This window comes from Lepidochelys olivacea (genome assembly GCF_965140295.1).
Source record: "Lepidochelys olivacea isolate rLepOli2 genome assembly, chromosome: 5".
Lineage (NCBI taxonomy): Eukaryota > Metazoa > Chordata > Testudines > Cheloniidae > Lepidochelys > Lepidochelys olivacea.
The window spans coordinates 66,058,587-66,085,043 of record NC_140415.1 but is presented as its reverse complement, the minus strand read 5'-3'; the positions used below and the strand labels follow the sequence as shown (position 1 = coordinate 66,085,043).

At 39.9% G+C, this 26,457-nt stretch overlaps 1 protein-coding gene across 7 annotated transcripts in view; it reads right to left on the bottom strand.

The window, feature by feature from the left end:
• Positions 1-26,457, bottom strand: part of PAM (peptidylglycine alpha-amidating monooxygenase) — a 218,322-nt gene that overhangs the window by 131,417 nt on the left and 60,448 nt on the right. For 6 of the 7 annotated variants that reach the window (XM_084628617.1, XM_084628616.1, XM_084628612.1 and 3 more), the window contains exons 2-3: positions 17,286-17,793; positions 15,727-15,847 (exon numbers count right to left, since the gene is read on the bottom strand). In XM_084628617.1, coding sequence (XP_084484743.1) covers positions 15,727-15,847; positions 17,286-17,377 — 213 coding nt within the window. In that variant the 5' untranslated portion in view covers positions 17,378-17,793. The remainder of the gene's footprint in view (positions 1-15,726; positions 15,848-17,285; positions 17,794-26,457) is intronic. The other variant, XM_084628614.1, reaches the window with a different exon arrangement.

Genomic DNA, 26,457 nt, shown 5'->3' with positions numbered 1-26,457 from the left:
CTGGACACAATATTGTATCTGAAGTCTCACCAGTGCCAAGCAGAGCGTAACAATTAGCTCCCATGTATTACACACAACTTTCCTGTTAATATGCTCCAGAACAATACTAGCCTTCCTGGCAACTGCACCACAAGATATGTCTACACTGCAAAGAAAAACCCTCAATGCTGAGTCTCAAAGCCTGGGTCAATTGACTTGGGCTTGCGTGGTTAGGGCTGCAAGGCTAAAAATAGCAATATAAATGTTCACAGTAGGGCTGGAGCCGAGGTTCTGAAATCCAACAAGGGGGGAAGAGTCTGAGAGCTCAGGCTCCAGCCCGGGCCTGAACGTATACATTGCTATTTTTCTTAATATTGATTGTGTTAAGTATCTGGTTTACAGTTTACCTTTTCAGTGAAGACAAGCAAAACAGGCATTAAACACCTCAGCCTTCCTGATGTCTTCTATTATTAGCTCTCCTTCCATGCTAAGTAGAGGACCCTCAACTTTTTCGTTGTCTGTCTCTTGCTCCCAATATATTTCAAGAATCTCTCCTTATTGCCTTTTATAACTCTGCCAAGGAGTAACTCATTTTGTGCCTTAGCCCTTCTGATTTTGTCTCTAATGTTTGTGCTGTTCTTTTGTGCTCCTCCTAGCAATTTGTTCACGTTCCCACTCTTTGTGGGATTCTTCTACAACTTTCAGGTCATTCTTGATGGAGCCATATTGCCCTCTTGCTATTCTTCATATCAAAATAGCTAGCAGTTGTGCATTTAATATTGTCTCCTTGAAAAACTGCCAGCTTTCCTGAACTTCTTTTTCTCTTGGAGGTGCTTCCCATGGGACCTTACCTTCCAAATCTCTGAGTTTGTTAAAATCTGCTTTTTTTTAAGTCCACTGTCTTTATTCTGCAGCACTCACTCCTTCCTTTCCTTAGAATCATATCTTTCATTTTATGATCAAATCCAAATGGCCTTCAGCCTTCAGATTCGCAACCCCATTCCTCCTTGTTAGTCAAAATCAAGTCTAAAATGGATGCCCCCTGGTTACTTTGCACACTTTCTGAGACAAAAAGTTTCCCTGATAAACTGCAAGAATTTATGGGACATTTTGTACCAGAATATTGCTCAACTTCTCTCTTTTGCTGTATAAAGCAACACTGGGAACTGTCCAAATAAGGAATGTTTGCTGCAGACAATGTGCTGTTTGGAGACAGAGCCTCAGCGATACCATCCCATCGCCTGATCTCCCTCAGGCTCACTCATCCCATCCCTTACTACTCTTAACCTCTCACTCTCCTCTGACTCTTCCCCCAAAAATGCAAACTTACTTTAGCATCTCTCTCATCTTAAAAATCCTTGACCGCACTTGCCTCTCCATCTGCTGTCACATTTCCCTTCTTTCTTTTCATCTCTAAGCTCATTGAATGCACTGCTTGTAGTTGCAGACCTCTTCCACTATTCCATCCTGGACACTCTCCAGTTCAGCTTCCGTCCCTTGCACTCAACTGGAACTGCTCTCATCAAAACCTCTGGTGACTTCTTAGTCAAGTCTCAGAACCGGTACTCCATCCACATCCTCCTTGACCTGTCAGCTGCCTTCAACACAGTCAACCATGCTCCTCTTCTTGAAATCTTGTCCTCCTTTGCCTTCTGTTACTGCGTCTTCTCTCAGTTTTCCTCCTACCTCTCTAATTACTGCTTCAGTGTGCCCTTTGGATGATCCCCCTCATCTGCCTTCCAGCTTTTTATTGGTGTTCCACATCACTCTGTCCTTATTCCTATCTCTTCTTCCTCTACCCCTTATCTCTGGGTAATCTGATCCACAAAAACAAATTCAACTATCTGTGGATAACTCTCAGACCTACTTCCGTGCTCCACACCTGTCTCCTTCTGTCGAAACAAAGCTCCAGTTTTGGTAATTCACCTCTAAATGTTAATATCCCACACTTCTCCACAGAAAAAAGTTACATGGGATATTAATTTTCGGAGGAACACCACTAATTCTGTTTTTTCTATGTTTGTCTCTTCTCTCTCTGCTGTAGGTAGGGTGTGTACCCGTGCACGCGCCTCTCCTCTAACAGGATCTGAGAAAGATGCAATAGTAAACTATAGTAAACTAGTCAACTATTGCTGTTCAATATTTATATATCAGCAAAATTATGCAAGATGGTTTACATTTAATTTATTGGGGAGGGGGGTTGTACTCATAGGTTTGCTGTGCGAAAGAGGTCACCATTACAGAAGTTTGAGAACCGCTGAATATCTCATAGATACAGGTCCACCTTCTTTAATGAATAATTAAGATATACTTTTTGAGATGTTCCACCATTAAGTTATCCCTACTGTTGTTTTTTCCAATGTTGGTGTGAGCTGTGGGGTATCAGGAATTGAAAGTTTTTGCAACTGTGTATTTTGCTATAAATGGGAAATAACGGATATCAAACTAATATGGTCTATTATTTGGTATACCTCCATATTTGTTTTTAAGGTGTTGTCACTTTTCAAGAACCTGAAAAGTTCTTATTATGACAGAAACCTTTTCATACATTTGCATTTCTAACCTAGAATACACCACAGCAAAAGATAAACAGAGGGACACCCATATCTTGAATACTGTGTGCAGATGTGACTGCCCCATCTCAAAAAAATATATTGGAATTGGAAAAGGTTCAGAAAAGGGCAACAAAAAGAATTATGGGAATGAAACAGCTTCCATACGAGGGGGGATTAATAAGACTGGGACTTTTCAGCTTGGAAAAGAGACAACTCAGGGGGGATATGATTGAGGTCTATAAAATCATGACTGGTGTGGAGAAAGTAAATAAGGAAGTGTTATTTACTCCTTCTTATAACACAAGAACTAGGGGTCACCAAATGAAATTAATAGGCAACAGGTTTAAAACAAACAAAAGGAAGCATTTCTTCACACAACGCAGAGTCAACCTTGGAAATCTTTGCCAGAGGAGGCTGTGAAGGCCAGGACTATAACAGGGTTCAAAAAAGAACTAGATATATTCATGGAGGAGAGGTCCATCAACAGTTATTAGCCAGGATGGGCAGGGATGGTGTCCCTAGCCTCTGTTTGCCAGAAGCTGGGAATGGGCAACAGGGGATGGATCACTTCACTACCTGTTATGTTCATTCCCTCTGGGGCACCTGGCATTGGCCACTATCGGAAGACAGGATACTGGGCTAGATGGACCTTTGGTCTGACCCAGTATGGCCATTTTTATGGACAATGGAGCACAACTATATACAATGTTCTCAAAAGATTAATACACTACTAGCCTGCAAAGCTAAAGTTAAACAACCTAACACAAGCTGTTTGAGTCAATGCTAACCTACTTGCAGTTCTACATGCCAGATACTTTACAAACAGTGATTGGGACCATAATTACATGTTCCACCTTTCACCACTTCCTTTTTAACTGTTCAGTAATATTTATGGATAGGTTATGAGGGTTTACGAGAAGGAGACAATATCTCCATTCCAGTGTAGTTGCTGGGCAGCAGTCTTGAATTCTGAAGAGAATACTTTGTGTAATCTCAAAGCAATTAATTCAGAAAATGAACATTCAACCTTATTTCATGTTACTGGGATTAACTGTGTGTCATCTGTCTGTTTGGCTGCCACCATCTATCTCAGAAGTGACCGACCTTCAGTTATTTTGTACATAGCTGATGTTATAATAATTGGGCCTACAAATTTATCCTAATTGTGAGCTCAACTCTGGGAAAGTGGATGTAAGTTTACAAAATGTTTCAGTAATCTGTAACAATAAATGCTAATAGGAAAAAATGCAAAAGGGAGTCAAAGACTGAATTAGTTCAAACTAAAATCCCTACTGATATAACTCAAGGATTGTGTTAAGATCATGTCTGATAAACAAAAGAAGTGTGGAAATCAATGAACCAAAATTTAGGGTCCTTAAAAGAGAAGACTTTAGGGAGAAATCAGCGATGTGAAAGTGCAACAATTGCTGACTGAAAGAAGGGGAAGGCACAAGCTTCACCATCATGTCTGCCACTGTCTCCTGAGACTCCAGCATATACCATAGTACCTTCTCTGTTTTGATCCCGAGAGATGTTCTGGCCAGGCTAGGGCTGCCAATTTTGGTTGAACATATTCCTGGAGGCTTCATCACATGACTGGAGATTCCAGGACAATCCTGGAGGGTTGGCAACAGTAGGTCAGACCAGGCCAGGCCAAACCAGCAAGAAGGACCCAGATGAAATCAACACCTCCATCAACTTCAGCTAAAATCCATCCACTACCCGGAATGTCATCGCCCCTGCCAATGAGTCCTTTTCCTTCCCTGATGCCTTATTTCTTCTCTTTCCTATCCCGCTCCTTTTTGCTTCTGTTCAGTAGGAGTCTGGCTTATCCAGCCAAGACTGCATATTGTGCAACACTGCTGTAAGCCTGTGACCAGAAAGGCAGCTAAAAAGCAATGCCCTAACCAGCCCAATGTTTGTACAAGTTTGCTAGGTCTTGAATTGCTAATAAGAGCATTTGCTGTGCCTCTGTTTTTCAGCAATGAAACTGCAAGTCAAAGTCAACACCAGAGACAGAAGCTGCATTTTCTATCTTTGCTGTTCTGTTCTCCACCTCTCTTGCTATTGCCTAGTTTTGTCTTCTAGGAATGGGATTGGATTTTAACAACCGTAACAGCTCCTGCCAAAATAAACTAACTTTTCCCCCATGTCAAAGTTCCTTCCCCACCCTGAACTCTAGGGTACAGATGTGGGGACCTGCATGAAAAACCTCCTAAGCTTATTTTTACCAGCTTAGGTTAAAACTTCCCCAAGGTACAAACTATTTTACCTTTTGTTCCTGGACCTTATTGCTGCCACCACCAAGCATCTACAAACATAACAGGGAAAGAACCCACTTCGAAACGTCTCCCTCCCCCCTACCCCAATCCCCCCAAGCCCTACATCCCCTTTCCTAGGGAAGGCTTGATAAAAATCCTCACCAATTTGCATAGGTGAACACAGACCCAAACCCTTGGATCTTAAGAACAATGAAAAAGCAATCAGGTTCTAAAAAAGAAGAATTTTAATTGAAGAAAAAGTAAAAGAATCACCTCTGTAAAATCAGGATGGTGAATACCTTACAGGGTAATCAGATTCAAAACATAGAGAATCCCTCTAGGCAAAACCTTAAGTTACAAAAAGACACAAAAACAGGAATATACATTCCATTCAGCACAGCTTATTTTCTCAACCATTTAAACAAAACAGAATCTAACGCATATCTAACTAGATTGCTTCTTAACCCTTTACAGATGAAAGGGTTTTTCCTCTGGCCAGGAGGGATTTAAAGGTGTTTACCCTTCCTTTTATATTTATGACACACACCCCAAATCACAGATAGGGTGAAACGCTGGCTGTGATTTCTTCCTGGAGCTCTAGGAGAAAACAGAGTCTAACGCATATCTAACTAGATTGCTTATTAACCCTTTACAGGAGTTCTGACCTGCGTTCCTGCTCTGGTCCCTGCAAAAGACAACGCAGAGAGAAGCCTTTGTCGTCCCCCCCAGCTTTGAAAGTATCTTGTCTCATCATTGGTCATTTTGGTCAGATACCAGTGAAGTTGTCTTAGCTTCTTAACCCTTAACAGGTGAAAGGGTATTTCCTCTGGCCAGGAGGGATTTAAAGGTGTTTACCCTTCCCTTTACATTTATGACACCCACAAAAGGACATTTATTAACATCTGAGACACTGTCAAACAAGGGTTCCCACTCCCCCTTCAAAATGTTCTCTACACCTAAAGGGAAAGGGAACAAAGAAAGACTTATTTAATACTTAACATTTTAACATCTTGTTAAAAAGAAACATTTTAAATGCTTTAATTCTTTCCCTTATTTTTTGTATCTTTAATACAAGGTTAAAAGGACGTTTAATGGTGTGTTTGCTATGGTACTAAGCAGACTGACGTCTCCATATACCAAACCCCAGACCTTGTTCAGAACTGTTTAATGTTTGACAATTTCCAGGTCATGTTAACACCTTTGATTCACTGGGCCCATTTAATTAAAATTAATACAGCAATGGTTTGTAAAAGCACTCTAGAATAAAAGGAAATACATTAAAAGTAAAACATTTTTAAATGGATATTAGGTGGCCAATAGGAAAGTTGTTCTAGTTACTAGCTGACAAGTGCCCTCCCCCCCCCCCATCTCTCTCTCTCTCACACACACACTTACTTCATTCTCTTTAGTCTCAGAAAGGTTGTGGAAGTGAGTCAACAAGAGGACAGTTAAAGCATTAATGCATTAAGCATTAAGAGGACAGTTAAATGACATTCCAGAGGTAAATCAGCTGTGCTCCAGAAACTGTAAATTCACTTACATTGGGGAAGAAAAATCGGTTGTTGCTCCCACATTCCCGGCAATAACATTACTTTTAATAGTAAGAGTTCAGGAATATGTTTGCCAAGTTTGTGATGCATCAGATCATATGCAATTTTCTCTGTGTAAATAATGTTTTTTTTAATTCAACTATTTTGGCATATTACTATTATTTGTGTCTAGAATACCCATGTTTGGTGCAGAATGGAAAATCTGTTCTTATCTATTTGAAAAGTTCTTATCTTGTTACTGTCTGCTCATTGGTTCACATTCTGAACATTTTGCCGTAAGTGAGTAAAAACAGTCAGGACAGGAAGAAATTAAGCAATATCTCTACAGAAGTACTTAGAGAGATGTACTAAATTCAGGTCACTCCTGTCAGAAGCTGTATTAGCCAGCAGCAACTGGTCAAGTTTATAGTGTCCCCTAAATCCAGGAACCTTCGAGCAAGATTCATTTTTCTTCCTACATGAATTCCACTCGTTCTGCCTGGGAAGCTGCCATTTTTCTAATGAAGTGTACTTTGTTACAACTGGGTTGGCTACTAGTTTTATAAATCTCCGACAATTAACCTGATATCTACTTACTGACGCTTTAAATACATTATTTCTGATTTACTAATTCGTAATAAACAACATCAGCATGATGGTCTTAGTAAAACTGAGTGTATTTTAAGAATGTTTTGATGACTTTTCTTACATCCAACTAGGACCTGAATTTTTTTTTTTTTTTTTGGGTTTAGGATTTGGATAGGATAATATTGTTACCACTTAAAATTGGCAAGAATCAAATTTTGGGATAAGGGCTGGGACTGTTTTTAATACTACCTCATCACTGCTGAATACACAGCATTGGTCCTCCATCAATATGACACCCAGTTCTGATATCCTGTGAGGAGAAGACAGATTTCCATTTTGAGAATTTGTGGACATGGCTGCTTCTGAGAAGGATATATTATTGGTCCAAATGAGGAAAGAATTTTAGATTTCATTTGTTAAATTAATAGATTTCTTAATAGAAAAATGATTTCCTCTAAGGCTGTAACACAATATGGGAACAATGGTGTCCTCCAAAAAGGAACTTAAGTATTTTATTTAAGAGGTTACACCAAAACTTGGATCAAACTTACAATAAAAATAATGGGTCAGGTTCTCTGCTGGTGTAAACTGACATAGCTCCTTTGAAGTTAATGATTTTGATTTACACCATTTTAGGATTGGGCCCCAAAAGATGAGCTTCTATTAATGAACTTGATCCACATGATTGGTGAAAGCATTTTCTTTGTAGGTGAAGCAGGAATAGGCCCACTTCCTGTCACTAAAACTCCAACTAGCCAACACTGGTGCTTGTTACAATTATTTGGACAGACCCATAGAATGGAGCCCACTTGTCTGACCAGCTCTGGTATGCGGCCTCCTGCTCTGTTGGCCCCGCCCCATAATTATACAATGGCTGTGAATGCGAGTGTGCTTTGGGTAAGCCAACTCTTTATGTCAGTTTTCTCATGTGTAATACTGGGATAATATGTTTACTTCCCCCCTACCCAAGGATGTTGTGAGGATTCATTAAATTCTAAGTTTTGTGAAGTACTGTGAAGAAAGTATCAATTATTACTAGCTCTGGGGCACTGATCTGTTCTTTAAGCACTTAACTGCATAACCACAAATTCAAATTCATACTGCTGTATTTTTGCCCATTTCATCAATTCACAGTGAATAATTCTTACACTATTTCCCTTTATCCATCTTCCAAACTGCCAGTGGTTGATACTAACCCCTCTGTTAATGGAGACACTGCTATTAATGAACAATATAACTGCAGAGAAGCAAATGTCAATTGCCCTGCAATCTTTTGTCATTATTTCATATTAAATTATAAACAAACATTATGTGTACAATCACAACAGCATTACTGGTTTGCTAAAGCTTGCAAATTGAACATGTTTATACTCTGCATACTTAAAAACATTTTCATAAACAGCATTCAACTTGCCTGAAAGTGTTGTTTTTCCATCTTTCATATTGACCAAATGTTTTTAAATTCATCTCCCCCATCCATTCCCACTTACACTGTCTCTGAAAGAGACTCGTACATCTATTTTCATTCTATCTTTAAAAGTCCCACACTGGTGAACAATGAACAAAGCCCATAATGAATCATTTTCTTGTACTGCTACCACCTCTAACAATTTGCTGAATAAAGAAAGATTTAAGAACATCCTCCTAAAAATTAAATAAAATCCCCAGTACTCCTCCCAGATAAAACCCATTAGGTATTGAACCTCCAGCAGTAAGATGTACTCGAGTCCTTATAAAAAGAAAAGGAGGACTTGTGGCACCTTAGAGACTAACAAATGTATTTGAGCATAAGCTTTCGTGAGCTACAGCTCACCATTGGATGCATTCAATGTGAAGTCCTTATGTTACACATCTTACTTGTACTTCTCATGTAACCCTACTATACAGAACATCTGGGACAAATGCCATCTGAAAGTTTTGGTATAGTTAGTAATAAATACCAGAAGAAATTTACATACTATGGGTTGTTGGTTTTTTACATGTTTGAGATAATGCATTATTCAAAGTCACCTATTAAAACTCCTATCAGATCAACAGGGAAAATATACCACTTCACATTTATTAACCAAACTGGAGAATTATTTCATTTATTTCCAGATTTATATTGCCTGAATTTGTACTTCAATGAACATTATAAGAACTGCTTGGAACTATTCCACATGACTGTTGCATTCTTTACACAAAGTGCAGACAACGCTCTTGCAACACAAAGCTTGCTTTTCACAGTTAATGTACTCTCCTTAATCAGACATAAAGGGACAGTTCTGAATGATTCAACGAGGAAGATTTTTGTAGTTCTCGTACGTAAAAAAGGTCATCATAATCAAAAATCCAGAAAAAAATGGAAACATTATTTAAAAGAGGGCACTTCAGATATGGCAGGGCTGCAGTATCTGACATGCCAATATGTTGCGTAGATTATCATGTGCTTAACAATTCTGGTATTCAATTAAAACAAATGTATGTTTACCCTGGTAACCTTTGCTTCACATAGCCTACACAGGACTTATAAAATACAAAATATATTTTTTCTTAAATGATCTTTCACACTGAATTCTAGCACACAGAATTAATAAATGGTTTGAAAACGTGATCCACAAGTTTTATCTTTAAAAAAAAATAATAATCAGGAAACTATAGGGGTATGCATCCAATGGACAGCTGCAAGAGGCAGACATTCACATCTTAACTTTAGCAATAGTTTTAAATTTTGGGTCTCCAGAAGTAACACCAGCTGGCTCCTAGTAGGATGCAACATACTAGCATACAACATACAGGGGCACCACCAATGCAGCTGCTGTTGAACTCCTTCACCTGCCTGGAGCATGGAGTTACTCCTTAAAGAAATTATGTTTTTTCTCCATTGTTAGAAAACTGCCCAATATATCAAAAAGCCCACTACTTACAGGACCCATATGTGGACTAGCTGCATGCAGTTTAAGTAACAAAGCTTCACTCACTTGTATTCAGTAAATTACTGGGCAGAAAAAATGCCAAAAAGAAAATATTTGGGACAGTGAAGTAAATAAATAAGAGCAAAGGAAAGAAAGAAGTAGGATGGATTAAAAAAAGATTACAAATATGTCAATAAGTCATTTTCCCATAACGTACATTTTGTTTCCAGAGCCTGTATTAAGAATTCTAAGCACCACCACCATGCTCCTATTTAGCACTTTTCATCAATAGATTTCCAAGTGCTTTACAAAGGAGGTCAATATCATTATCCATTGGTAGTGCCAGAGACCTAAATCAGTCTTCTGAGGATATGTTATGGGCAGTGCAGACCCTTCAGCATCCAAAAGGGTACCCTCAGATTCTTAAGTCTACCCATGCCTCAGTTTCCCTAGGGAGGCAACATCTGCCTGTGGTGGAGGAAGAGTAACTTAAGGTCAGAGAAATACACTCCGAAGCTCAAGAGGAAGAAGGCAGCACCCTATAAACAAAGATTTTAATAAGGCATCCAATACAGTGAAAGGTGGCTGCTGCTGCTTGAAGGAGATCTCTCCTCATAACACCGTTTGTTGAAGAATGTGTGCACCTGTTAGTTTACTTCTTTTTGGGTTGTGGCCTTAGTTTGATTAAACAGCCATGAGTTGAAGATTTTGTTTTGAAATCTGTCTGGATGAAAATAAACCAGAACTTTTCATAGGTGCTGGAACAAGGAGTGCTGCCACACCCCCTGGCTAGAAGTAGTAATTACAACCCAAATACATGGTTTCCACCTTCAACACCCCCACTATAAAATATTTTCCAGCACCACTGGAACTTCTTAGGAAAAGCTCTATTTTCCTCCTTTTAAACTGTCTTTGCTTGTTTGGTAGGACTTGTTAGTAAGGTTTGCTACAAAGTGCATTGGTCCCACTGATCATAAATAAAGGAATGAATTGAGGATCATACAGTAGTCCTATAGAACAGGGATGGGCAAACTACTGCCCACGAGCCGTTTTAAGTCAGCCCGCAAGCTCCCGCTGGGAAGCGGGATCTGGGCTTGCCCCACTCCAGCTGGGGCACTGAGTCAGGGGCCACACCACATGGCTCAGCCCCACTCTGGCTGGGGCGCAGGGTCATGGGCAGCCCCGCTTCGGCCAGGGTGCCGGGGCTGCTCTGTGCAGCTCCCAGAAACCGCAGCATGGCCCCACTCTGTCTCCTAAACGCTCCAATGGGAGCTACAGGTGCAGTGCCTGTCAATGGGGCAGTGTGCAGAGCCGCCTGGCCGTGCCTCCGGGTAGGAGCCGGAGAAGGGACATGCCACTACTTCCAGGAGCCACTTGAGGTAAGTGCCACTCAGAGCCAGCACCCCTGAGCCTCTCCTCATGCCCCAACCACCTGCCCCAGCCCTGATCACTCTCCAAACCCCTCTATCCCAGCCTGGAACACACTCCTGCACCACAAACCTTTCATCCCCAACCCCACCCCAGAGCCCGCACCCCCAGCCGGAACCTGCACCCCTTCCTTCATCCATGCCCCAATTTTGTGAGCATTCATGGCCCACCATACAATTTCTATTCCCCGATGTGGCCCTCAAGCCAAAAAATTTGCCCACTCCTGCTATAGAACATGTCTAATTAGTTGTCAAAGTTTCTGTTTTCTCTTTTTAGAGTATTCACAAAAAAGACAGGAGAGGGGAAAGGTTTGTTTGAGAGACTGTGACAGGGTGCTATCAGCAGCACACTGATCACTGACATTGCTGCAGTCTGGAGGCAGATGCAGTCCTACCTGAGGGCAATTACACACTTTCCATGGGGGACTGTGAGCACCTGAGTGATAACCACTGTGTTAACAAGATAATTGGGGAGAATATAAGGAGAGGAAACAGGAAGCAAGAGGAGCTCAGAATATGAGCCTGAGTTGGGGAGTGAGGGCTGCAGGGAAGCCTGTCTTTGCAATAAGCCTGTGTTGCATAGCAGACAGGGATCCCGCAGATCTTGCTGCCATAATAGTGGGAGCGGGTAAAATGTATTTTGTTGTGGGAAACACTTTATACTTTTAATACTTAAATTTAAGCAAGGGATTGAAAGATTTCATGTCTATTATAAGAGGAGTTAAAGTATTTTTTACGTGGTTTAAGCAAGATATCTTTTATTCTTTGAGTGGCAAAAATTGTGTCTGAATTCCGTTTACATAGTAACCAACCATTTTTTTGTTTGTTTCTAGTAGCATTTGCAGGATCTAAGGTTTTTGCAGGTGGGAGTGGTATAAAAATGCAAGAAACAATGCAGGAGTTGTTGGGAGTGGGTATTGTAAAGTGGAATGGGAGTGGTATTAAAAAATAGTCCCACATTGGGCTCTATTGTACAAGAAGATGTAATACTCCACAGTAATTTTGTTCTTATTGGCTATAAATTATTTTAAAAACATTTAAACAAAAAAATCATTAAGATGTAGAGGAGAAATTACCGTCAAGTGGATTTATAATCAATTTTGTCTATTTTTGCAGATTTCTTTAGCTTTTAAAATTAGTTTAGTTTCCAATAATCGAAATGCCATAGTCTTATTTCTTTGCCATTGATACTGATTAGATATAGCTGCTCAACTATTATCCAAGAAACTTTTATATCTTCACCACTACTTCTCTATCCTTCATAGAAAACACAATGTTCAGAGAGGAAAGTTCTGCCCCAGAACAAATAAGTGTAGCTTACTCCTGTTTACTCAAATTAGACTGCACTTGCTGGTTAGAATGATGAACTTCTCAGTTTGTGCACATCAATATTATAGAATATAATGCAACGTCAACACATTTCTCTCTGAAGAAAAGCAGGACTCAGAAACAGAAGGTATGCACCCCTAAGCCATACTGGAACTTCTCTAAAGTTACTAACTTGCCCCCCTGAATCCCAGCTTTCTTTTTTTTTTTAAAAGAAAGTCTAACTGTTATGGTTGTGAAAAAACCCGCAAGAATGTGAGCCATGTGTAACCAAAGCAGAGACAAGTCTACACAGAACTCATAATAGCAGCTTGGAGAGGTGAGAACTGCCCCATACATCTCATTGATGCCTGATAAATGTCAACACTGTTAATTATTTAATTCCTTGTGTAAGGAGGAAGATGGTGGATCATAATGCTGCAGACTTTACCGCAAGTTAAGTATCATTTTGGCATCATAGGTAGGTAATGTTTGAAATGTACCACTACTTATTTTTTCCTCCCAATCAAGAAGGAATGAAGCAAGAACACAATTACATTTTGAATATCTGCACGATCTACTATGAGCAGTATCTTATTTTGGCAACTCACATGAGTGGAACTTAGAAAAGTAGCACCACTTTTTTCCTTCCCACTCTGAGCCCCAAAGGATGAGAAACTATGATGCTTTTACATGGCAGCTGAAATTATCCATCAAGATGAATGGCTTTAATAGAGAGGTCTCCAGTAGAGCCATGCTTAAGCAGCACACGTCAGTCAACAGCCAGGAGCAAGAGTCTCCTGCACTTGGATGACAGAAGGCATGAGACAGCAAAGAGACCATTGTATAGCTCCCCACCCCACACATACGCAATGAACAGATATCTACCCTCCACCAGTGTTCTGCCCTGTCACAGCAACTGAGCTTACTGCAGATAAAGCTGCTGCTAGCCATCCCACACAGTAACCTTGGGCAGAAGGGGGCTACCTTCTCAGCCTGGGGAGGACGACTCCTACATAAACTCTTGTAGAACCTACCAAAGTTTATCTGTGACATTCTGATCAAAGACCAAGACCAAGTTTCCTTTCCAAACTGTAAAGGATTTCTTTGTTTCTTTTATGGAAGATATCTTTACTTATTTTCATTTGCCTGTTTGGGAATTGGGTAGGGTTCTCTTATCTTTTTTTGCTTACATTTTACATCTTAGTTATATTTCTGATAGTTGTCTGAAGGCTCTTGAATATGGGTGTCACGTAAATATATGATCATCATCAAGGGTATGTTTCTGTCATGGATTCCATGACTTTCTGGGACCGCCAGGACTTCCTACGGGGCAGGACTGAAGCAGTTGTCTGCCCTGGGGCTGCTGGAGCAGCAGCCAGGGTTGGGTTAGTCCCCCGCCCTGTCCCCAGGGTATTTTTAGTAAAAATCAGGGACAGGTTGTGGGTTCCCGTGAATTTTTGTTTAGTGACCATGAACCTGTCCCTGACTTTTTCTAAAAATACCTATGACAGAATCTTAAGCTTAATTATCATGATTCTCTTTCTATTAGCACTAATGGATTTTAGATGAGCAAAGTAAAAACAGATAGCTCTTCAGAGTTAGACACATTTTTTTATATCTTCGACTAATGGGTCTTGTGCTTTGCTAGCAAATACCTGTGAAATTCCATACATGCACCTCAGAATTCTTCAAGCACTTCCCCCCACCCCCTCCAAAAGAATATTTTCAAATACTTTTTATGCAGTCAGAGGCTCCAATAGCAGTAATTTTACTTGTTTTGCAATCATTAAAATGTCACAGCTGGCTCAAAATTATATGCTCCAAGAGGGAGGTCCCCAGTAATTGAAATCCTTATATTTCCTCAATAGTTTTTCTAGAAGTGCTATCTGCAACAATGAGTCATCTACTGCAGCACAACATCCTGTTCTCATGCCACTGCAGCCCTTTAAAAGGAAAAAAGTACTATCTTTTAATAAAGGACATAATCCCAGGCACTGCCTGGCCGCAAACAATAATTAATCACAATTTATCATGCTTAGTAAAACTGTAAAAGAGACAGTAGAAAGTTTGACTATTTTATACACACCTTAAAAATAAGGTACTTTTTAAAAAAAAATTATATATTTTTTTTAATATTCCCTGCCAACAATCATATCAATCTATATTTGCCCAGGATATGATAAGAAAATCATGCTGAGAAAACTATGCAATGAACCACATGTTAGGGTCGTTTTCCTGAACTGAATTTAGTGTCATAAATATTGCAGCACAAATGGGGGTTTGTGCGTTGCATGCATTCTATTTCCTTTCTGTTTGGCACAATTGCCTGAAACAGCAATATAAGAGCTAGGTCCTGTAACCTGAGCCTCCTGGACACCCTCCATCACCAGAGCCAATAGGTGTATCTTGGTGTATCTAGCTGTAACCTATATCAGCGCTTCTCAAACTGTGGGTCGGGACCTGTTTTAATGGGGTTGCTAGGACTGGCTGAGACTTGGGCTTTGGCCTCAGGCCCCAGCCCGAGACCCACCACCCTGGGCCGAAGCCCACGCTCGAGTGCTTCAGCCGTGGGTGGCAGGGCTCAGGTTACAGGCCCCCTGCCTAGGGCTGAAGCCCTTGGGTTTCAGCTTTGAGCCCCCACCCAGGGCGGTGGGGTCAGGCTTTGGGTTTGGCCCCCCCTTTCCGGGGTGGCGGAACTTGGGTGGGCTCAGGCTTCGGTCTCCCCTTCTGGGGTCGTGTAGTAATTGTTGTTATCAGAAGGGGATCACGGTGCAATCAGATTGGAGAACCACATACCTATATAAACTAATGTGTTAAAGCACAGTTGGAGAGGTTTTCATTTTAAGAGTCATTTTCCTTTGTTAATGCATACTCCATCACTGTGAATATTATTCTATTGAAAACACAACACAATTAGGCTTTAAGGATTCAGTTTATAAAACAAGTATAATCTAAGTAACATGAATCAAATGACAACATCTTATGTAATTTGAAAGTTATAATCTCTTATTTTACTCAATATTTTAGACTCTTCCTGTAGGAATCTATAGCTCTGTCTGTATTCAGGGGACTAGAAAGTTTAGCCTGTTGCTTTTTAGAAAATTATTAATGCTGTAAGCAAAATTCATTTCCTCTGGTTTTAAAGTGTAATGGAGAGGGACAATGAAATACTATATTCGTCTCACCTGCTTAGGAGTCACCCCAGGCATGCGGATATCCAATGCAAAATCTGTTAGACCAAGAGAAATCACCGGCCTGTTGTTTCCAAGGCATTCACTTGAAAGAGATCTAGTAGTATCTTTATACCTTAAGAGAAGAAAATTAAAAAATGGTTTCAAGTTTACTGATCAAGAGTTGGTATTTTTATATTACCAGAAAAAAAAAAAGCAGCAATATGTATAAATTGGAATTATCAGTAGATCGTAAGGGAATTAGACATGTAATTCCCACTGATTTTCAATGTAATTTGGGAGTCTAACACCCTTATGATCTTTTGATTAAAAAGTGAGTTACTGAATATTTTGGAGGTGTTCATGGGATTCATTAGAATAGACTGAACTATGAAGTACTAGCCAAAAAAAGTTTACTACTAAAAATAAGCTCTTTATATGAACTACAGTTTAAGGTATATACATATATGGACATTTTTTCTTAATATGCCAAAACATATCATATAGTGTTATCAGCTGAGGGAAAATAGCAACGCTTTTTAAAAGTTCAGATTTTATATAGAATTCAATTTGAATGGGGCAGAAAAACAAAATCTTTCTGATTTTAGATTCTAGAGATGTTGATTTATTATAATTGAATACATATTTGCCTACAGTATCTCCAGACTACCTACCAGTAAATTTTACAACTTCATATGTGGGAGTTAAGTGGGTCTGTAGTAAATGCTACATGTAACCAAAGAAACAAAGCAAATATTCAACTTGTTACTAATGAGGACTACATGACAAAAACATTTAATGTAATGTAAATTCTAACTCTATCAGTTGATAAATGTGATGGGGTAACTACAGGGTGTACATTGAATATATAATGCTATATTTTCTTATGTGCTAATACAGTGGATTTCCCCCACACATGCAACCCCCAAATTTATCTACATAATTTAGTGTTCAAAGATCTAAAACAATAAACACCAGATCCCTCATTACAAACTAACTGACACTATCTCATGAAGAAGTAACAGTTTAGCTAGTAAGCTCATGGGGACAGGGACAATATATATTATGTAAAAAGAAAAGGAGTACTTGTGGCACCTTAGAGACTAACCAATTTATTTGAGCATGAGCATGTTCAAATAAATTGGTTAGTCTCTAAGGTGCCACAAGTACTCCTTTTCTTTTTGCGAATACAGACTAACACGGCTGTTACTCTGAAACCTATATATTATGTGTTAACTATGTCAGTGGGGCTACACACAAATCTTAAGTTATTCTTTTATTATTTAATCTTAATCATATTGCTAAGGCAGATTCATATTTCAAGGAGCAACAGAAGGGGTTCAACAGATTCTTCTTTTTCATGACTCCAAAATACAACAAAAGAACGTCTTTTTAAACTCTAAAGAGGATCTCAGTTCAAAGGAAGCTCGCTATACAAAAATGTGTCTTCTCTGTAAATAATTTTTAGCTAGTACATACTTTTTAATCTTTATAACACTTGCATTAGACAAAGTGATAGCATCACTAAGCAGCATGCACTGAAAATACCAAAAGATGTTTTCTGCATAACCCACCTCTTAAAGACAGAAAGTGGGTTTCTGAAACCCGAACAGCTATTTTGAAAAACAAGCAACAGTATTAGCAGGTTGTTAATGAGGCCAGCCATGTCCACCCTGCTGTTCCTGGACCGATTAAGGGAGCAGAAAAAGGGTAGTGCAGCTCTGTCGGCTGTGTTCCTGACAATTAGGCAGCAGCAGCTCACTACTTCATTATTGTGTGTTCGGCAGGCATCTTACAGCTTTTGACACACCATCTGTCTTGGAAGGTGAAGCACTGTAAACCAGGAAGGTAGATGATGTTAGGTTGTCTTTATTATTAGCTGCAAAAAAGAAATCAGTTGAAGATTCTCGCTTTGCAAATAGGCTACACTGTACTTTTGTCCAGTTAAGGAGCTGAAGCAAGTGGCATTCCTGATGGTTTTTTAACCTGCTGTACTGTTAAACCTGCAGGTTACTTGTCAGTCCACAGTGACAGAGGCTCCGAGTGGCATCACACAAACCAACATCAGCCATCCTTCAGAACCTGTAAAAACAGAAGCAGATAAAGGATGACTAACATTACAACATTAGTCCTCAGCAAATCCCTGTTGAAGCTTTTTAATACATTAGTACTTTCATAAGCTTTAGCCCAACCCAGTGAAGAATGCACCGAGTCTCTCACTACCCTTCCATCATCGTAAATGCACAAAAACTATTGCAATTTCCACACTATATATTGGGAAAGTTATTCAAATGGAAGATGGCTAAGTAGCATGTGAAAAGAGAAATATATAGTGCTTAGACCCAGGAGCATATGAGGTAAGGAAAGAAGCTTTAAAGAACAAAGCACATTATACACACATACACACAACATATCAATGCATTCAACATACTGAGGGAAAACCCACATGACAAGCATCAAGGGTTGTAAATACTGTAAATAAAGACAAAAATTATTATACACAAAAATGTCTGCAGATACTGTAAATTTAGAGAATAAAATGCTTCATATTTTAATTAAACCTTTAATACACAATTATAGCAAAATGGCATACCGTTTACTCAATATATCATTGAAATAATATCCACACAAAAGTACACGTTTCTTAATTTTTATACTGTAGGTACTGCAGTTATCAACTAGCTAGGAATGGACACAGGATTTTAATTAAGAATTATTTTTAGGAAATAATTTAACAAGCATGTGATAGCAGAACATGCTATTTTTATCTAGTAAATAGGTGTTCCAGCCATTTGTAAACTAGAGAAACTTAAGCTTAAGGTACTATTCCATTCACTGCTTTAAAACTGTTGGAATCTCATTCTTCTGATTTATGAGATTCTGTATTTTAAATTTAAGGTTATAAATACAAAGTTTAAAATTTAAGAAACACAACTACCAAATAATCCATGTGATATTGCAGATGGACTAGTTCTCTCCAAAGGGAAGTGGAAAAAATCAGTTTGAAAATTTCACTTCCAGCAGTAAATACAAACATCAAATTCTAAAGAACGTATAAAAATTCTGAAATACGATCCGGTGTTTCGTATAAAATAAATTTTAAAGGATAAATTAACTTTTTTGCCAGCAACCAGAGACTGTGATGAAAGAAACCAAATAAAGAAAGATAATAAAATATCTAAAATGAAATGTTTAACTTAAATTACTGAATTTAAAGTAAACTGCATTTCATTTTAATATAAAAAAATACATAATTTAACCATAATATTCATTTGCATGTATTTTATTCATTTGAGGACGATACAAAGTATATGGTTACTGAGAAATAACCATATTCAGACTTCAACCCCCTAGCTCTTAACCTGCCAAGGCCCAAGCATAGGACAAAGATGTCCCCAATATTCATACCATAAGTAACTGTCCATGACTTTAGTTTCATGATTCTTTATTTGTGATGTGCATGATTTTCAAGAATAAAGTGATGGAATACCAAAAACAGTGGCAAATGGCGGGTGGGGGGGGGAGAAGGGGGAAGAGAAATACGGGGTTGGGCAGGGTATGGGGGTGCAGGGTGTGGATGTAGACAAGTTTGGGGCAGGGAGGCTGTAGTGGCAGGATACAGGGATGTGGGCAGGCTACAGTGGGTGGGTAGAGTGTGGGGATGTGGACTGAGTTTGGGAGCAGGGAGGCTGTAGTGGCAGGGTACAGGGAGTGTGGGGGAGCACGGGGTGTGGATGTGGGGGAGGCAGTAGGGTACGGGATGTGGGGGGTATGTGGGCAGGTTGTGGTAACAGGTACAGGGAAAATAGGGAGTTCTGGAACTAAAGTGAGTAACAACTATCAAAATAAGAGACATATGAGAGACAAGCCTCGGACAAAAAACTGATCCCTTAACAGAGGGCAGATAAGCATACACTTAAATGTTAATTATAAGGTTATGGGTCACTAACTGTACAGCATCCTGGCACTTTGATTGTACTAAAAGAGAATTCTTGGCCCATGTACATCAGACAGCCTTTAAAAAAATCATGAGTGTGTGTGATCACATGGAGGAGAAGAGAAATGTAAGTTCTGATCACCTCTTCTCTTGGGTAAATTCAAAGAAAAGGACCTAGGGGTGACAGTGGACGAGAAGCTGGATATGAGTCAGCAGTGTGCCCTTGTTGCCAAGAAGGCCAATGGCATTTTGGGATGTATAAGTAGGGGCATAGCGAGCAGATCGAGGGACGTGATCTTTCCCCTCTATTTGACATTGGTGAGGCCTCATCTGGAGTATTGTGTCCAGTTTTGGGCCCCACACTACAAGGAGGATGTGGAAAAATTGGAGAGAGTCCAGCGAAGGGCAACAAAAATGATTAGGGGTCTGGAACACATGACTTATGAGGAGAGGCTGAGGGAGCTGGGATTGTTTAGCCTGCAGAAGAGAAGAATGAGGGGGGATTTGATAGCTGCTTTCAACTACCTGAAAGGGGGTTCCAAAGAGGATGGCTCTAGACTGTTCTCAATGGTAGCAGATGACAGAACAAGGAGTAATGGTCTCAAGTTGCAGTGGGGGAGGTTTAGATTGGATATTAGGAAAAACTTTTTCACTAAGAGGGTGGTGAAACACTGGAATGCGTTACCTAGGGAGGTGGTAGAATCTCCTTCCTTAGAGGTTTTTAAGGTCAGGCTTGACAAAGCCCTGGCTGGGATGATTTAACTGGGAATTGGTCCTGCTTCGAGCAGGGGGTTGGACTAGATGACCTTCTGGGGTCCCTTCCAACCCTGATATTCTATGATTCTATGATTGCAGTCTAATTTCAGAGATGATGCAATGAGTGAGAGTACCAGGCAGTGAGAGGGAGAAAAATGAGGACAAGGGATACAATAAGATTATACTGTTACTTAGGTTCATTATATGCACATCTTGATAACTGTGGTTTTGCTTCCAAGTTGCACGGGTTCTCCAGAGGGCGCAAGAGAAAAGAAGTAAAAGGATGGAAATAATGAGAGAAACTAGAGCCCAAGGGACAGAAAGGAAAATGAGAATTATTTAGGGAGGAGGGGGAATGTGGGAGAGTGGAAGAACAGTCATGAGCAGCTAGGAAGAGAATGAGGCCCTGACAGACTAGGTTGAAAAAGTGGCCAAGAAGCTAGAATTCCATAATGATAAAATACAAAATCAGATTAACAATACTATCGGAATATAAATTTATAAGGATCCAAAGCAAGCAGTTCAGAGGAACAACAAGAAGGAATGAATTATCAATACTGAAGAATGGAAGAGCAGACAGGAACTTGGTCACTCCAATAGTTCAGTGTCGACCGCAAGAACACATCTGAAAAAGGGTTGCAAGTGTTCGGTAGTCTCAATTTAGCCCTTAAAATCTTTCGTCCACAGCACAAAAACACCAAACAATTCAGTGCAATTGGTATTCTCTCCTTTGACAAGGATGCAAGGAAGAGAGGCAAATGACCACAGTCAAGTAGACCGATAAAGCTTTATCTGGGAAGCTTACATAGTGCCTGTTTCCAGTTTTTAATTTTTCTTTCACAAATGCTGTTTGTCGTCTAGTTTCATAAATATTAAACACACGATACTGAGTGAGACCACCTAGGTTCTTTTTCCAGCTCCACCACAGATGGCACATGTGATCTTCAACAAAGCATTTAACCTGTGCAACTCAAGTTTCTGCATCAGTGAAATGTGGATATTGATTGACACCTAATACATGGGGTGCTGTGAAATTAAGGGATTTTATAAAATGTAACAGGACGGTTGGATGGCAGAATAGCCAGCTGCAAATTATTCAACTGCATCTGTATCCCAGCCACCACACAGACTTTTATGGGGGGGGGGTGAAGGGGCATTCTTTCTGCTCTTCCAGAGCTTTTTATCTGTCAAAATAGGATGTTCTTTTGCAAAGCACAGCATTTTCCATTTCTCAAAGCTCTTTTTGATTTTTATAATACTGTATGAGTAGGTGCCTCTGAACCAGCTTTAAAACAAAATCCACACTATGCAGAGGTAAAGCCCCATTCCCTTCCTGGCATTTGGCTTTAATAACAAAACAAGTTCAGGTTTCAGATTAGCAGCCGTGTTAGTCTGTATTCGCAAAAAGAAAAGGAGGACTTGTGGCACCTTAGAGACTAACAAATTTATTTGAGCATAAGCTTTCGTGAGCTACAGTTCACTTCATCAGATGCATTCAGTGGAAAATACAGTGGGGAGATTTATATACATAGAGAACATGAAACAATGGGTGTTATCATACACACTGTATGTAAAAAAATAAATGGACACAAATCAGACGTTCAAAACATTCAAAAACCAGTCGGAGAACACTTCAATCTCTCTGGTCACTCGATTACAGACCTAAAGGTCGCAATATTACAACAAAAAGACTGCAAAAACAGACTCCAACAAGAGACTGCTGAATTGGAATCTCCGCCCCCCCCGGTAATAGCTCACCTTACCGGATCACTCTTGTTACAGTGTATATGGTAACATCCATTGTTTCATATTCTCTATGTATATAAATCTCCCCACTGTATTTTCCACTGAATGCATCCGATGAAGCGAGCTGTAGCTCACGAAAGCTTATGCTCAAATAAACAAGTTCAGTTCAAGACTTTTCTGTTAGATTTTGCTACTCTTAAGATCCCTTAGAACTGTTCAGCCCACACTTGTAGATCCTCTCCCCCTAGAAAGAAATCCTTTCCCAACTCCGTTATGTCAGGGTGGTATAATGAACCAACATAGCCAGAGTCTGTTCAAACAGATATAAAATGTAATAGAGGCTAGCAGCCTATATTACATTCATAACACATCTGTATCTATATAAAGTATACTGTACCAATGATATATTTCAATTAAGTGTATTCCTTGGTCTTCAAACTTCTCTGTTCTTTGACTATCCCCACAGAAAACATTACCAAACAAATTTTTCATGAAAGCTTTAATGTTTGACCAATATCATTAGATGCTCTCCTACTTCACACCATGTGTAAAAAGTTCAGTGTTTGTGGGTTTCACCCAAGACAACAAAACACACCCCTTTTTAGCAGCATACATCATCTCTTCCCTTTAAATTGTGAATCTGCATTCTACAGTCCTCAGGAGAATTTCACACTGTACTAGAAAGCATTTACTGGTTGATGATAATGCAGTAGACTTCTCAGATATGTACAGTATCCAGTTATGTCCTGTTCTAAAGCTACTCCTTTTTCCCAGCAGGAAACATGCAAGAAATACTCCATTTAACAAAAAGCACAGAAATGATTAACAAGTCAGAAGGATCCCTAAAAAGAATTTAAAATTCCAGATGTCCACATTTAAGGCGGAGAAAAACAACTAACAAAATTACACAAATTATGTGCATAGAGCACAACTCAACATTTATTTTCTCTCATTTGATCTTCCCAGCCCAATTGGGAAATGGTTTCTAAAAAGCATATTTATTATGCAGTTCATACATTTTGAAATAGTGTGCAAAAGTTAGCTTTAATACATGTAAAGAAAAAATAAAAATGAAACTGTGTACAATATCTTATAAAATTAAGTAGCCCTTAAGATAAAATTCTTACATACTTCAGAGTGAATTATACATACTGTTGTGCTTTCTCTAACCAAGTGTGTAACACCTTTCCAATCAGAATAAGACTTATTTCAAAGACAGCTAGTGCTTATGCTTTGCAAATCATCTTTAGAAAGCATTATGATGTTGTGTTTTGTTTTTTTACAATTATCTAACAGTCCTTATAGTTCCATTTTTGACTTGGGTATCCATATCTTAAAGGAGCTTTTATAATATTTTAATAATGCTTTAAAACCATTAAATGGAAGACATTTGTAAAATTTAATTTAGTTAAAAAGGAGCTCAGTTTGTTGGCTACAGAGTTCTCCGTTCTCTTCAATGAAGTTCCTTCTTAAAGAAACAGTCAAATGGAATTCTAGTCAATTTTAAAAAAAAAGTAGTTAGGAACAGTTTCCAGTACCGTGGAAAACATTTCTGAGTCCTCTTCCCGTCTCTGCGGGTTTACAATTACCTTTAAAAAATTTTTTTTCTCTCCTCTATTTCTCTATGTTAAGACCCACAGTAAAGGAAAGTTTAAGTAAATAATTGACCACATGGAAAACAATTACAATGGATTATGCACATGACAGAAGGTACAAACTCTTTACCAGGCAAGAAGGGGTTAAAGAGCAACTTTGGGCTCAGACAGCCCTGCTCCATCTCACTTGTGAAACATGCCAGTCTTGGAGGAGGACACTTAAAAAGAGAGAAGTCTAGTTCAGAAGGGATCAGCCTGCGGAGGTGGACAACCTTTCATCCTCAGCTCCCAGAAAGGAGCAAGCAGAGATCCAAGCTTTGTTCATCTCTAGGAAGCACACAGAGGTAGGACAGAGGAGCTGGTGCTACTCTTTACTTGTTAATTTAGTTTCCTCTCCTTTATTATCTTGAGAACTGGGACTAGGGGGGTCTAACTCTAGCACAAACCCCTACTGAGAATGTCAGAAAGAAGATGCAACCTTAATTCTATCACCAGGTACTCATTCTGACAGTCTCTAATTGAATGATCATTATCATTCTATGCACAGCATAGATGGTGTTCAGGGAATGAATCAGATAGTATAGTGAAAGATAGGGGTGTTGTCTGTAGGTTTCCTGCCTCTTTTGCTCTAAAACCTGTAAGTTGAGCAGAGAAAGACTGTCATGCAGTTAAAGCAGCTTAATACCATCCAAGAAGGGTATTTCCTGTCATTAATGTGCAGGCATTCCATGAGGGAGAACCCACAGTGGGAGGGAAAGGTTGTGTCGCCAAACTGCTGCTAGCCTTTCCTCTGCCTGCATCCTATGGGGGTCCTGCCAGACTGGCATCCTGATCATACAGGCTTCCTCCAAGTCCCTGGTCTTGACTTGCTGGGAATGCTGGCTGCATGTCCCCACCAATGAAAGCCAGCAGAGGAAACCTCCTAATGTGAGAAGTATCTATTACTGGAGTCCCCCAGTAAGCACGAAAGAGACCTGCAAGAGGAGACGGCTCAATCTGTGTAGCATCCAGGAGCATGAGAACTTCTTCAGCATGACACACATGGAAACATCTGGGATGGAGACTGTTAGCCAACTACAGATGACTACATCTGCACTGGAAGAGGAAGGAGAGAACCAGTGGCTCTACAGGGAGGAGACTGGCTGCTCACCAGCTTGGGCAGCAGACAGTGCTCCATCCCCACCCACCCAGATACCACGTTCACTGCAGTCAAGAACTGGCAATTCTGTAATGGCAACAGATGACGAGCAGACCCCATTGGCTGAGGAGGAGGAGCCACCTCACTCGAAGGCTGGGAGGTTGACAGCCCTTGTACCCTACAGGAGGGGACAGAGGGTGCTGGTGGTCAGGGACTCCCTTCTTAGGAGGATGGGCACACCCATCTGCCAACCTGACATGATGTCCTGGGAGGTGTGCTGCTTGCCTGGAGCCTGTATCCACGAGGTTACATAAAGGTTGCCAACGTTTATCCATCCCTCTGAGCAACACCCCATGCTGCTTATCCATGTGGGCACTAATGATACTGCCAGGTATGATCCTGAGCTGATCAGCAGTGACTGTAGGGTGTTGGGAGCAAGGGTGAAGGAGTCAGGGGCCCTGGTTGTGTTTTTGTCCATCCTCCTGGAGGTAAGGCTTTTGACACAATCCCAAATGACATTCTCATACGCAAACTAGGGAAATATGTTTTAGATGAAATTGCTTTAAGATAAGGGCAAAACTGATTGAAAGACTATACTCTAGGAACAATTATCAACGGTTCACTGTCAATCAAGGAGTGCGTATCCAGTGAGGTGCCACAGGGGTCAGTACTATTCAATATTTTCATTAATGACTTGGATAATGAAGTGGAGAGTATGCTTATAAAATCTGCAGATGACACCAAGCTGGGAGGGATTGCTAGAACTTTGGTGGACAGGGTAAGAATTCAAAATAACCTTGACAAATTGGAGAATTTTTCTGAAATCAACAAGATGAAATTCAATAAAAGACAAGTACTACAAAGAAAAAAATCAAATGCACAACTACAAAATAGGGAATAAAACTGATAGCTGAAAAAAATCTGTGGATCACAAATTGAACATGAGGCAACAGTGTGATATAGCTGAGAAAATATCCTTCTGGAGTACACGTGAACAGGAGTGTCATATGTAAGGCACAGGAGATAGCGGTCTGCTCTACTTGGCACCAGTGAGGTCTCAGTTGGAATACTGCATCCAGCTCTAGGCACCACATATTAAGGAAGATGTGGACAAACTGGAGAGAGTCCAGAGTAGAGCAACATCATAAAAAATGGTTTAGAAAAACCTGACCTATGAGGAAAGGCCAAAAGAACCAGGCACGTGTTCAGTTTTAAGAAAAGAAGACTGAGGGAGTACCTGACAACAGTCTTCAAATATGTTTACGAGTGTTATACAGAGGACGATGATCATTTGTACACCATGTCCACTGAAAGTACTTGGCTCCATCTGCAGCAAGGGAGATTTAGGTTATATATTAGAAAAAAACTTTCTATCTATAAGGGTAGTTAAGCTCTGGAATAGGCTTGCAAGGAATCATCCCTGGAGATTTCTAAGAACAGGTTGGACAAACACGGTCAGGGATGGTCTAGGTTTACTTGGTCCTGCTTCAGTGCAGCGGCTGGAGTCAACTTCTCAAGGTCCATTTCAGCCCTATTTTCTATGATGCCATCGGAGAACTGGCCTCTATTCCTGT